The sequence below is a fragment of the Pipra filicauda genome, unplaced genomic scaffold, assembly GCF_003945595.2.
Source record: "Pipra filicauda isolate LSUMZ 115617 unplaced genomic scaffold, ASM394559v2 scaffold335_size1511353_pilon, whole genome shotgun sequence".
In the NCBI taxonomy this organism is placed as follows: domain Eukaryota; kingdom Metazoa; phylum Chordata; class Aves; order Passeriformes; family Pipridae; genus Pipra; species Pipra filicauda.
The window spans coordinates 1,279,370-1,293,533 of NW_024104460.1; the positions used below are offsets into that span (position 1 = coordinate 1,279,370).

General features: G+C 43.6%; 1 protein-coding gene across 2 annotated transcripts in view; it reads left to right on the forward strand.

Moving 5' to 3' along the window:
- Positions 1 to 362: 362 nt before the first annotated feature.
- NARS2 (asparaginyl-tRNA synthetase 2, mitochondrial) overlaps positions 363 to 14,164 on the forward strand; it is a 52,519-nt gene continuing 38,717 nt past the window's right edge. Inside the window, exons 1-5 of one of the 2 annotated variants that reach the window (XM_027741623.2) lie at positions 363 to 568; positions 3,554 to 3,663; positions 4,516 to 4,636; positions 5,315 to 5,455; positions 9,513 to 9,593. In XM_027741623.2, coding sequence (XP_027597424.2) covers positions 440 to 568; positions 3,554 to 3,663; positions 4,516 to 4,636; positions 5,315 to 5,455; positions 9,513 to 9,593 — 582 coding nt within the window. In that variant the 5' untranslated portion in view covers positions 363 to 439. The remainder of the gene's footprint in view (positions 569 to 3,553; positions 3,664 to 4,515; positions 4,637 to 5,314; positions 5,456 to 9,512; positions 9,594 to 14,164) is intronic. The other variant, XM_027741624.2, reaches the window with a different exon arrangement.

The window sequence follows — 14,164 nt, forward strand, 5'->3', positions numbered from 1 at the left end:
CTGCCTGAGAGGAGCCCGGGAGGGGAAGAGAGCAGCTCATGGGCTAGACCGCGCTGCCGCCGAGGAGGTCCCAGAGAGCAGTAGGACCCCTCATCCCCGCCACGGAGATCCCTTGTCTCCCAACACGGGATCCCTCCTGCGGCCAGCACAGAACCTCGGCCCCCCCGTGACTCCCTTGGCGCCGAGATCCCAAGCCAGGAACTACATTTCCCAGAGGCGCTTGCGCCCGGGCGGAGGAAGAGGCGGACTGGGTGGGCTCTCCAGTTCTGATTGGCTCCCTGGGGGCAGTCCGAGCGGCCATTGGGTCGGCGGGGCGGTCACGTGAGACGGTGGGCGGGGCACCGGCTCACGTGGGCCCGTGCGGGTGCGGGAGCGGGATCGGGAGCGGGCTCAGGCTCAGGCCGAGGGTCCGGGGGGAGCGGGCCCGCCAGGCCTCGCCATGCTGGGGGCCCGGACCCAGGGCGGGTGGCGAGCCCTCCGGCGCTGCGCCTCCCTGCCGCGGGCGGTGCGGCTGCGTGTACGCGAAGCGCTGGGGGCGCGGGAGGCGGCGGACGCGGTCAGAGTGCAGGTGTGTGTCCCGGTGTGCCTGGAAATGTCCCGGTCCAGAGCCTGAGCGGAGGGGAGAGGGCCCGTAGTGGTGCCTCAGGGAGGAAGAGCTGGGAGCTCTGCAGGGCGTTTTGCTGAGCTCCCGGATCACCTTCGCGGTGTGCGGGGCCTCGCTGTGCGATCTTTCGGTTTGTGTACTTAGTTTGCTGTTGTCAAAGCTCTGAAGTTACTTGGTAGGGACAGGGAAAGGTGGTGTCTGTGATAGGTTGTACCGAAAAGTGCTCTCTACAGTATTGGCTTTATCGCCTGTTCCGTTTGGGAGAGCAAACCATTGTACTGTTGTTTTCAAAGTTTTTTTCCTGTGTCTTGTACCGCATCTTTGTACCACATACCTGTAGGTTTATAGCAATGTAAGTAGAATCATCGATAGCTTTCACTGCTGTTCGTGTCTGGCTCCTGTTGTGAACCAAGGTAGACTGGGATAAATGGACCTTTTAGCAATGGAGCTCTTTCCCTTGACATAGGGTTGTGTGTTCCCCAGATTTCTGGTATTCCCAACTGGCAGAGCAGTGGTTGCACACACACCTGTTTTGGTGCAAGGCCTGTGGCCAGACCTGTGTAGTTGTTAGTATTTCTGAATGAATCTGAAGAGGACTGGGGTACTTGGTAACAGTTTTAAACAAAACTAAGAGAGTAGATTTAGATTTATGAGAAAGAAGATCCATACCTTGAGGGTGATGAGGCACTGGCACAGATTGCCCAGAGAATATGTGGATGCCCCATCCCTGGAAATGTCCAAGGCCAGGTTGGATGGGGCTTGGAGCAACACGGTCTCATGGAGGGTGTCCCTGCTCATGACAGGGGGCTTGGAACTAGATGATCTTTAGGGTCTCTTTCAACCCAAGCCTTTCTGTGATTCTGCTGACCCCAAAACCCGTTTGTAGCACACTGGTATTTCTACACACGCATAGATGAAGTTTAATAGGGTAGGAAGTAGCTCGTCCAGTGTAGGTTCTTTGCAGCTGTAGTTTTATGAATAATGCAAGCTGGAATAAATTGATGCTAAAATTGGCAATACTGCCTTTCCCCCACCTTCCCTGTCCCTCCAGGGCCTTGCTTCTTTTTTGCTCTTCCCCTGTGCTGGCGAAATGTGGAGGTTTTTTGTATTAAACTGGGTTAGGGAACTGGTCTGGCTTAAATCCAACCTCATTATGGCCAGGTTGTTGGAATGTGCAGTCCAGTCTGAGTCAGGATTGTCACTTTTACTGCATGTTGATTCTGGTAAGGTATGAAGTGGTCAAAACTTTTGTGCCACAGCCTCTGCTGCTCCAATGCAAGCCTGTGGGTATGTTCTTATTTCCTATTGCAGGTTGCAAGACTCCTCTTCTTACTTAACAAAACCCAGAACAGCTTGATGAGGTAGGGAAAAAAAGCTCTTGAGAATGTTTCTCTGTTCAAGGGTTTTGTGTGTTTTGTTAAGGAGCACTTATGAGGAAGGAAACTAAGAAAAACATCTGCCATTATACATTAAACATGCATCAACTGTAATGAACATGGTGTGTTCTGGGGATTTACTGGAATACAGAGGATAAGCACAAGAGCTTCAGGCATGTTGTTGTATGGAATACCTTTTAAACACCTGTTGCTTTAGCCATACAAATATAGCCCAGGTGATCTTGTTGCTGGCATTCGTTCTTCTTTTGGGTGGAACACTGCAGAGGTGGTTTACCCTGTCTGAATCACTAGGTTCATGGCTTTAAAATCTTCATAGTTCTTATATACCATATGCCTTATATGTCCTCTACCTGTTCTACAAGCCTGTGTAATGCTTTGCCTGTATTAGTAGTCATGTTGTAGTGTTAAGAACGCTTTATTTCTGGTGCTGTTTAGTTCTTGAAGTTTGCTCTGTCTAGACAACAGAAGTAGATGGATTCACATTGGTTTAAAGTCATTGGGACTACCTGGGACCTTCCAGATAAGCAAAAGACAAAACTGGTTGGAAAAGAGGCAGTTTGGTTGTTTAATCAGCACTGTTTTCAGTTGTTCTCTACAGTACTGCTATAAGATGAGCCGCAAGGTCCCCAGCAGGTAGTTGTGCTTTTAAGGGCAGCTTTGTCTCAACCCTTGCAAGTTGGGGAGCAACTAGGGGAGTTATTTTGGATGCTCTTACTATTGCTTGGTGCCCTAGTACTGACTTAGTGTTTCCCTTAAAAAGAAATTAAAATTTATCTCTCATTAAAAAACTCAGATTAAGACATTAGCCTGAGATGTACATGGCTAGTTCTACTGTTTTGCTGTTACAGAGAACTTTTGTATTATTATTTTAATTCTTTCAGTGAAACTGGACAAGATGCTTCTAAATTTTTTCTTAATTTTTTTTTCATGGGGACAGTGTAGCAGTCTTGATTTTGAGACGTAGGGAGAAACATCCAAGGCGTTAATTTTTATTTTTGTTTTGCATTCTGTAGTCTTTCATATGAATCTATTGGCTGCATCACTGTTTTAGCAGTCCAGCAGTTTAGGACATGTAAACAACTAGTGAATATATTTCAGTTGGAACTTTTCTACAGGTGATACAGCAACAAAATGTGATAATAAAATGCATCAAAACAGTCTTGAATGTGTTATCATGAAGAAGTGTGCATTACCAGTCTCTCCTTTTTCAGTAAGAAGTGTTTGGAAGGGACACCACTAATAAGAATATGTACTTCACTAAAATGCTCTTCATCTCCAGAATGCCTTCTTGCTTTCTGTATTCTCAGCTCCCCAAAGATGTAGGTGCATCTTAGTTATTCCTTTCCATGCTCAGGAGGGTGTCTCTGCCTAAGGATTTTTTTCTCTCTGACTTTTTTTTACCCTTTTTTAGTTATTTTTTTTGTCCCAAAAGAGACACTGATTTCAATAAGAAGCTAAAATAGGCTTGAAGTGGCATGTCCGACTTAGATGGAAGAAGAGTGTGACTACACTGTGTCCATGCCAAGAAATAACAAATCTCTTTTATCTCTAGGGCTGGGTCCGTTCTGTCCGATCCCAGAAGGAAGTTTTGTTCCTGCATATAAACGATGGAAGTTCTCTGGAACACCTCCAGGTGGTTGCTAATCCCAGCCTGGAAAATAGGTTGGTCCATTTGAAATAACTGGAGAAATACATTTTGAGCGGTGCTTGGAAGGGTGTGCTCGGGCCTCCTTTCCTGTGCCCAGGACTCGCCACCAGTGGCACCTGACCACAGGAAAGGCACTGCTGCAGTCTGGGGTCTCTGGATGTATTTTTAGAATGGAGAGTGTCATACTACTCTGTCTCCTCTTAGCTGAGGCCTTGTGGTTCAGTTGATTAATCCTGTGAGATTAATTTGGGCCTAATTTTCTTAATAATGTAGACATTCTTGACTGCTGTTGGAATTGCTTGGAAATCACACAAGGTAATCGGGGATAACTGTCCCCTGAGTTTTGGAGGGTGCTGTTGATCTTCCTATAATAACTTTTCAAGGCAGGCTTGGTAGGCATGCTCCCTGGATAGGCATGTCTGATCTAGTATAATAAAATAATACACTTGTTTTACAGCTTAATTTTGTTTATAACTCTCAGTTGTTCACTGGACTAGGGTTGGGAGTTTTGGGAAGATCCAGGAACCTTCTGTGTGTAACTTAATATATTAAAGATTTTTTTAAAATTTTTCTTCTGTAGGCCTGGTTTATCTCCACCAAGAGCCCCTTCAGTTAAAAGCCTGCCTCTTTTCCCCTTACTTGTACAACACTCCTACCTTGTCCTAAATTGTTTTATATTGTTGTGAATCTATTCACATTCCCAGCTATGCATTTAATAATTTTTCATTTCATCAGGTAAGCTGTATGGCTACAGCATCCCTTGTGATCTCAAGTGATCCAGCTAAATTAACAGGAATCTCTCTTCTGAATGTAGTTGACTTTCTGTCAGCACTTAGTTAAGCTGTTGTTTTCTCTCCACTTCTTAGAGTCCTGACTTTTGGAAGTGCAGTGGAAGTGCAAGGGAAGCTGGTCAAAAGTCCTCATAGGAAGCAAAACATGGAGCTGCAAGCCGAAACCATCCGTGTGGTGGGACCTTGTGATATTTGGGTATGTTGCTGCAGCAGGAGTGGTAGGACTGCTGGAAATCAATTTTTAAAGGTCCAAGCATCCAGTAAAGCATGCTTCAAACTGTATTTTCTGTAAGTCTGAGTCATCCTGCAGGCTTTGGTTTGTCAGTGGTGTCTATAGAGTACATCAAAGGAGGAACATGGGACCACCATGAGAACTCTTCTCTGGGGCACAGCTGTTTCTTTGTGGAAATGGGTGCACATGCTGGCACCTAAGAGTTTGCATTTGTCCCACCCTGAAGCACTTACCTGTACCAGGTGGTGTACCTGGTAAGTCTGGCCGGGATATGAATTGGAGAAACGGTGGGACTGGCACGATGCTCCACGTTGTGCAAGTGGAAGAACTGCATCTACCACAGGCACAGGTTGCTGTTGCAGCAGTGAGGTGAACAGCTGGGTTTCAGAGGGGCTCAACATCCAAAAGTGGAACATTTCAGAGTGCTCATACCTCCTCCTGTGTTCATGGCTCTTGCTCTGCCGTAAGCATTATAAAATCCACAAAATAACCAGAAAAGGTAGGCAAAAGCATCAAGTTCTTCTCTGCTCTGTAATGATGATTGAGTTTTAGTAGGCAGAGATGCCATTCCCTGAATAGCAATAGAACTGTATTGACTCCCAAGTTCTTATCCTCTTATTTTTGTTTCCTTGTTGTTTTCAGTCGTTTCCCCTGAAAATGAAGGAGAGGCACCCACTGGAGTATGTCCGACAGTTCCCTCACCTGCGATGCAGGAACAACACACTGGGCTCCCTCTTGAGAATCCGCAGCGAAGCCACTGCAGCCATCCACTCCTTCTTCCAGGTAGTCCCTTCTGTACTGAGCCTTCTGTGTAAAATGCTCCCCCAGGTTGGCTTCACAGGTGCAGGTTAGGAGGGAAGGAGCATGACATCTTGACTACAGGGTATGGATTTTGGACATGGTGGTTTTCTTTCCAGGCCTGAACCTGGCTGGGCCTTGGTTGTTGCTTATGATCAGGTTAGTACATCTGTGACCTTGTCAGTGTCTTTTCACCCATTTCCTGTTATTTTATCCCTTTTCCTAAGTTACAGTGTAATTGCCTGCAACTGTGTGGTCTGTGGAACACAAGATGATATGGAGTTGTTTAACCCATCTTCAGCGGAGACCTTACGGTCCTTGGACAGAAGCCTCCTTCCACATGGAAAAATCTGTGATAAGAGAACACAGACAAACTGACTCAGAGCTTTTTTTTATTCTCAGTTCTTTCTATTTCTGCAATACAAGTCTGTGTGAGTGCTCTTAGCTGAGATTAGGAGACTCCTGTTTTATGCATTTCAAACTGATGAGTGGGAGCCATGCGAGTTTTCTGAATGTGTTACCCTTAAACTGAGGGCATGGTACAGGCTTTGTGCAGACAGGGCAGGCAGTGAATTAACTCTGATGCCAGATGTCACAACAGAGACCATGTGATTCCTTGTGTGAGTAAATAAAGGTAGCAAGTCCTTTAGCACACCTGAGCCATTCATTGAAATAAACATTAATTGTTCATTGAAATAAACGTTTTAGTTTAGATAAGCTGTCTTTAGTTTGAGGAGAATCATATTCAGAGCATTCTGGTTACAAAATTCACAAGTAGTAATTAGTGTGGGCCGAGGAACAGGGTAGAATTGTTGAAATTGAATTTCTGGTCCCAAGTGCGCTGGTCTTTGTCACCTGCAGTGGCAAAGAAGGCTTGCTTGCTCTAGGAGTTATCTGTTTGGAATGGCATGGTATTTGGACAACTTTTGTGGGGTTTGGTTTGCTTTGATTTTTTTAAAAGCCTAATAGAAGTCTCATGTCAGGTAAAGCTGCTGGTTTCAGGATTGTGCCTGCTGCTAAGGCAGGAGCCAACTCTTGGGAATCAGTCTATGCTAGTGTCGAGCCACTAGATGGCAATGCCTACAACGGTTTGTGCTTCCAAACCTGGACACAGAAGGCAGCTGAGGTACAGAAAACGTCTTACTCGAGCTTTGTTTTTCCAAATCAACTCCTGCTCAGGCTCTGGCATACCTTCCTGTTTAAAATGCTCACGAGCAGACCTGTTTTAAAAATTAGAATCAAAAATTATCATCAGTTTAGCAGCGGCAGCTTCATTAAAATTATTTCTGAAAGGATAAGGAATATTTGGTCCCAGACTGGATATTTTGAAAATGCTTATGTCAGAACTCTCCTAGCACCAGAAATGTTTGTGTTTGCTTCATTCTGGTAGAAGGAATGGAAGGAAGTCTTCTAAAATTGTCACCTGCATCATCCCAAGAATATTGCAATTTCCAACTTGTCAATATCAGAATATACCATAGCTAGAAAGTACAATTGGAGTATTTTCACTTTGCAAAGCTGTAAGGAGCTTAATGGTGGAAGAAAATAAGTGGACCGTTTTGAATACACACTCAAGACTCTCTCTAACTTTAAAAACTTCTTTTTTTTTTTAGCCTATTCTTTTCCAGGAATGAATGTCTAATGTCAGGTGCCTTTGGTTTGGATGTTGAAAGCTAAAATGTCATCTTTAAATCTTCTGAATACTGTGGTCCATGTGGCATAGGAAAGCTGTTCCTAGGCACAGTAAAATAGTTGCAATGTGAATGGCAACTTCCACTTTGCACATTGATGTCCAGGTTTGTCAGAGCCAATAACGTGGCCTGAGGTATTTTAGAAGCTTTTGTAAGGGGAACTGTCCAAGAGGTTTTATGTGATTCTCTCAGATCTGTGCGGTTTGCATTCCTTTCCAAGGCATGTAGGGGGTCTTCTGTGTGAAATGTGCTTCTTTACAGCAACTGCTACCACTGTATGAGGAATTTAGGCAATTTTCCAAAATCTCATGTAGAGTCGGGAGGCCACGTGACCAGCAGGTCTCTGAATATGCAGGGAACTGTCAGAGACCTGGATTTTGTATTGATAGACTGGACCTTGGTAGACCTTCTCCAAGTAAAACAAGTAGTTCTGGCCCCAAAACTTCCTTCTGTACAGTAACTGTATCTCAGTGAGGTGCTCCTGCCAGGCACTTGGCAAGCCAAAGTCATTGCACCTGTAACCAAAGTAGCCTAGAGGTGACTGCAGGGACTTTGCTCCCACTTGGTTATTGTACTTCCACAAAATGCATTGCATGTCCATACGAACTCTTTGGTCCAAATTAATTGTAGTTTGATTCTCAGAGTGGGCAGAAAATACTGCTCCAGTCTTCCCAGCCTTTTAACTAGCTGGTGATAAGGACCAGGACCTCTCATTGACTGGTTGATTTGTATTATTCCGTTAAAACTGTGAAGATAAGCTTTTAGAAACATTTGTTTTCTTAACTATTTTTACGAGTATTTTGTGTAAATAGACAGTGGGTTCTGTTACATCGTTGCCTGTATCATGGTAATGCTGGCACACCCTGATATTAAAGGGGTTCCCTTTGTGCTAGATATTGCAGCGATGCAAGAGAAAACAAATCCTTTGTTCACAGCTGAAAATAGATAGTTCCAAGTTCTTTTTGCTTGGACACAGATAGGTCTGATTTCAGTATTCCATCAGTGACCTCCATGGTAAGACTAAGTTAGAAAGGTGATGGTTAATAGAGTTCAGTTCCTAGTTTTGCCTCTATGCAAAATGCACATAGTGCATGTGCTTGTCTGATGTCTGCTTGATATATCTATCCACTGAATATTGGGTTGCAGCTGTTTTCAAAGCCTGTGGCCGCACTGCAGAGAAATCTAGAGAATAGGAGCTCCTTCTTTGTTCAGCCTTTCTGGTTTCGGAGGCTTCTGCTGTATCTATGAACGTGAATGTATAATTCTGTAGGTACCTAGAACATAACCAAGCCAGGGTATACTCTGTCTCTTAAAATTAGTTTGACTTCAGTATCTCAGATGCAAGGTGGGACTGACATTTCAATGGTGGTTGGGTGTTTTTAAGGTGTCTCTCCCACCCAGTGTTTAATTTTTGTCATCCAACACACTTGATCACTTCTCTTAGTGGAGTGTCTTCTGCCTAACCACTGTCTTCCAAAAAACTGGAAGAAACCAAGTGTTGATGGCATAGGGGTGAATTTGATTGAAACTGCCCAAAAATATAAAAATGCTGGGGGAGGTGATAAGAAAGGGGAATGGTGTGGAGATGGGCTATTGCAAAAGAACCATAGTAATGACACAACTCTCGTTTGGTTATGGAACCTGGAGGAAAATGCACAGGTAGTAAACATTGATTTGAAAATCACGCTAGCATTTAGTTAGTCATCTGTCCATGTAAGGCAGAAGCTGCCTCAAAGACTACATGTATTGTCCTGGTTGGGGGCTAAGTTATGATGTGTGCTGGCTGATGTCATCCTTGAGGTTGACGTTTGATGCCGCGGTCCGAAAGGGGGTTTGGGGCCGTGGCACAGCACTGGTTCAGGAGCCAAGGTAGGGTGCAGGTAGAATGCTTTATTGAAGCGTGCACGCTTCAATTTTTTTGAATAATTGATATATAATCAATAATTTGATAATTTTTTATCAGCTCAGGAGGGGAAAGGGCCAGAACATGGGGCGTAGCATGAGACAGACAAGCGGGGGGACAAACCAGGATAGGGACACAGGCAAAAGGGGGGAATGCGTAGGAGGAACCGGGGAAGGAAAGGGCGAATGGGGGCTGTCTCCTCTCTGCAGCTTCTCCGGCCAATCAGCAGGGAAGCAGGGAAGTGAACAAGCCTGGATGTGCCTGGGAGATATGAACTCTGGGGAAACGTACAATGTGTATATACATGATAACTGTAAAGTCTAAATCATACAGTCCTTTCAATCTCTGTACATATTTTTCCACTTCTGAAATCGTTCCCATTCTGATTCTTGGTCCTCGACAGTTTGATATCTTTAGCTAGTTAACTTTAGTGTTCTGTCTCTTCCAGGATAATGGCTATGTGCATATTCATACTCCCATAATTACATCCAATGACTGTGAAGGTGCTGGGGAACTCTTTCAAATTGAGGTAAGTTGAGTTGCATAAAGTTTGTGGGTTTTTTTGGTTTTTTGTTGTTTATTTTTGGTTGCAAATCAATTCTTGAGTTCTTGAAGGTTAGAGGTAATGTTTATCTTTACAAATCCTTTCCTTTTATGTACTTCTGTGATTATTTTTTTTAATATAGCAATCCTTAGCTTCAACTGATAATTTAGACAGAGTTAAACAGATGCTTTTTTTATTTTATTGCTGTTTTGTGCCTTAATCAGTACCTTTTCTATTGATGAGGTTTTTCTATCCCTGGTGCTGTGAAAAAGTTTACAAAGAACAACACAGGGAGGTGGGACAAATTAGTAAACAGAATCATGTGCTCATAAGAGCCCAAGAAATGGAATGAGTCAGTCAGGACAGACATACTACAGTCAAATAGTTCTTAGCTTTGGAACAAAGAATATAATCCACCATGAGATAATCCTTAAAAAAAGTCAACAATACCTAAAACTCCTTTTCACCTGTGTATATACAGGTTCCTCCCTACAAGCTACTCCTGTTCCATGTCAGAATTCTCTCCCAGTGTTGTCAAGCCGCCCCATCCACCAAAGTTTTTGCAATCTATCATTATATGAAGCGTGCCACATTATGGATCAGAAACTCCGATGAAACTGAAACACAGCCATAACCACTAAGATCTTCCCCACAGATTTCTCATGATTCCTAACCCCCCACATCCATGAATCATAAGGAATTCCATCTGCCTTTTATACTTCTATATTTGAAATTCACTCAGTCTCAAACAATGGCATCCATTGCCACTTATGTTTATTGGCTCCAACTTTGCTGGTGAATCATCTGTAAGCAAAAGAAAAATTGTTGAGGTAGCAGTTGCTTGCTGCGGGATCCTGTCTTCCACTCTCTGCACAGCCTCATGACAAAAAGCTTCTGTCTACTGGTTCTTCAGGATCTTAAGGTCTAACCTGTGCTACTGGTGATTCCCTTCCAGACCAGTACATGTGGCTCAGCTTTTTGCTTGCTGGGACAATAGAGTTGATTAGCTAAACTAAATTGTTCCTCTTTAACTGAGATCCCTTGATGCTACCAAAGGTTCATTCCAGGCTGTTGCATGCAAATTGAGATGTGAAAACAAGTGACACTTAATGATGAAAACATTATGCAGTTTGCAGCTGTACCGTGTATTATGTCTTTGGTACAAATTGTATCCACTTGAAAGCTGTAGAGGATGCAGGACTACAGTGTAGGTGGCTGGTAGTAACAGAAGCCCTGATGCAAATGTTGAATGAGGTGCTAAATTGTAAGTCTGAAACTTGTATAAACTCGATCTTATCTAAATGCATGGTTCAAGGCAAATATTCTGCTCTCTCTCCAGTGGTATTGCTGAGGTGCAAATAATACTTGCAGTAATGTAGCTACAGCTGTGCTTGAAAGGTGTGGAACAAGTGCCAAGTCAGATCCCATTAAATGGCTTGTGCCACAAAGGAAGAGCTTCAGAAACCCACATGCTGCTGGGAAGAGGGAAATTCTCCCTGATTTCCTGTTTCTTCTTTGGGTACCGCTTCATTGTCTGTCCTGATTTAGGACTCGGTTTTGTTTCTGCCCAGCGCTGTGCAGAATTGGTCTTGGCTAGTGGAGATCCAAAACCACCTCCTATCCTGCTGGGACTACTTCACTCCACTGGAGCAGTGACACTGGTTTTTGACAGAGAAAACATGGGGAAGATTAAGATTGGACTGTACATGTGAGGCTGTCAGACACAAAGAAAGGGTGACAGAAGGGTGTCAGACATAATAATAAGGGTGTGGTATTTGCAGCAAAGCCCAGAATCTTTATATGCTTTTAACCAACTGTCTGCTGTATTTGGTCACTTTTTAAACTAGCCTTTAATTCACTGCTTGCACAGGCAAAGGAAGAAATTAAATTCCTGTTCCTCATATTTGAGCAGAAAATAAAAATGATGGTGATGGGAATCAACCTGGAAATTAGATTCTTCAATTCAAAAAATATTTAAATCCCGTTCCTTAAGTTTTAAGACCTATCTTCTAGTCATGACCAGAACATAAATTGGTGTCCTTTTGCTCCTGAATCTGTAGTAGTTACAATACACCTGCTCGGGGTTGGGTTTTTTTCTGCCTTTTGAGTTTGTTTTTTTTTTAGCTCCTTGGGGCAGTGTTGTATAAAACTGATGATTTGATCAGTTTAGCTGACCTGCTGCAGGTGGAATAAGTTGAAAACTTTAGTTGAGTAGCCTTTAGGACCCAAGTAGAGACTGCTTTTACACCCGCTGTGAACCATTGCGTTCAAATAGCTGTCTTCTCTGATTGGCACAATCTTAGTCCTCTGACTAATGTCTGATGGTTGCTCAGGCCTGTGCATTCTTTGGAAATGAAGGAAAGTGAAGAGAGTAGGAATGTGTTTTTACATGTGACTTGAAGAGATGGGGAAAAATGTATCTTGAGCTAGAAAGAAAAGGCTTTTTGAAATATGGTCTTTGATTTCTGGACCTCTTAATCCTGTAGGATTTGTGTTTGTTTATATGTTCAGCTTCCTCATTATCTTTGTTTGGTTTTGAGTATGCTGATTAGTCTGTAGCTTTGGCTGGGAGGTTCTTATACTAAGACTTGGGAGGGGGGTGGAATCCATTCCCTCTCTACTTGGCAAATCAGTTCAACTAAATATTTTTAAAATGAAGTACCATAATGATGAAAAGAGGGCAGTAAGCAGAGGACATTTTAGAAAAATAAATATATCCCAAGATGATAACAACTGCAGAGAAATCTTCTGCAGCTGAGAGTTTCTACACATGAAAAATGTAGGTTTGAGGAGAAACTGTTAGGAGTTTCTCCTAACAGAGAGAGCTAGGCAGACCCTTACCCACATGGAGAACATCAGCAGCACCAGCTTGTGGATTTCTGCACTGTTGACAATGTCTGCCTTTGGTAAAGCCTGTAGAGGAGGAAGCATCTTGTTTGTGCTGCCTTCTTTAAAGTAAGTTTATTGAAAACACTAGGAGAGCTTTGAATATTGAAAGCTGGGTTTTAGTATAATCCAAAGCAGGACAAGGTAATTCTTGAAATAGGGAAAACACAGATCAGTAGGGTGAGACAGCCCTTATTTTATTTTAATTTAATCTGAGAATAGTTTCTCTGTACCAGCAGTTTCAGCACCTCAGCACAGATTCTTTTCTTGCTTTTATCCTTTTTTTTTTTCTTCCAAAGTCTGAAATTCTTAGCAGCTTTGTATGTTGCAAGAAACTTTACCTAGTCCCCTTCTGGGGCTGTGTCCGAGGAAATCTGCCTTTCTTTTGTCCTTGTGACCCAGATGCATGTCTTTTCCCTGCTATTTTCAGTAGCCTCCCACTCTGTCTACAGTGTTTAAGGCTTTCTGGGTCTCTTGCTCTCTCCTTTCCACTTTGCTCATTGGAAAATTTTCTTTGTATGGCCGTCCTCAGCTGCTGGGGAGAAGTTGGAGGCTTCTCTATGCTCTGTAAGAGTCTGTCTGGCCCAGGACACTCCAGCTGGTATGATGAGGGTCTTGACAGCCACTTTCCCTGTTGCCCAGCTTCAGCCTTTTAAGAGAACTCAGCATGCGGTGCTTTACAAAGCACAAGAGCTGTGTTGGCATTCACGGCACTTTAAAGTAGATCTCACATGTGGGTTTTGTTGCCTGTGGCCTTATTCCTTCCTGGGGACCTTGCTCTACGTGTAAGGAGTGCTTCACTCTACCTTTTGGCTTCAGCAGAGGTAATATATGCTCTGTATGAGGCTTGTCTCTTCCCGCACATACCCGATTGCACCTGGTTAAGTCTGAACTGGATGATTGCACCTTGACTGAACCCGGAGTCTGGATCAGGCCATTTTGTTATCTGAAAGGATACTTAACTGTAAACCTGAAGAACCATCCAGGTATAGTTCTTTAAAATGCATCTGGAGATTGTATGATGTTTAGCTTTGGGGTTTTTTTTCACAGGAGCAAGTGTCAAAGTTTCTAGATTCCTGAAGGTTCAAGGTCATGGCTGTGCCCACTGTGGCACCGGAAATGTTTGCCTGCTGCTGAAGATGCAGAAACTTATTCCTACCATCCCATTGGTACTACTAAAAGATAGCCTGGTCAGCACCACAGAAGGCTGGCATCTGCTGGGGAGAATCACAGTTAAATGCAACACCACTGGTGTCTGTCAGGTGTTTTCCCTTTTAGAAATGTGTCACAGTCTGTGAGGCAGCCAGTCCCTGGGAGACTGGGGCTTCAGAGACTGTGCTCAGCAGGGATCAGGGTAGCCTGGAACTGAGCTGAGGGAGGGCTTGCTTTTTCATTTTCTAGCTTTCCCGTTTTTTGCTCGTTTCTATCTGGTTAACTCTCTGCTTGTAATTCCAGAGGGGATTCTGTCTCAGGCTGGTTCTGTCTCAGCAAAACTAGCTGCTATTGCTCAGTGCAAGTCCAGCTGATCAACATTAGGACTAGAATTGTAAGGAGGACTTCTTGGAAGTTAGGAATTGTCTAAGGGTTAGAGGTTGTCTAAGAAGGGAAATCCAATCATGTTTATAATGGAGTGTCACAGAGGGCAAATCTGGATTAAAGATGTGGTGCTG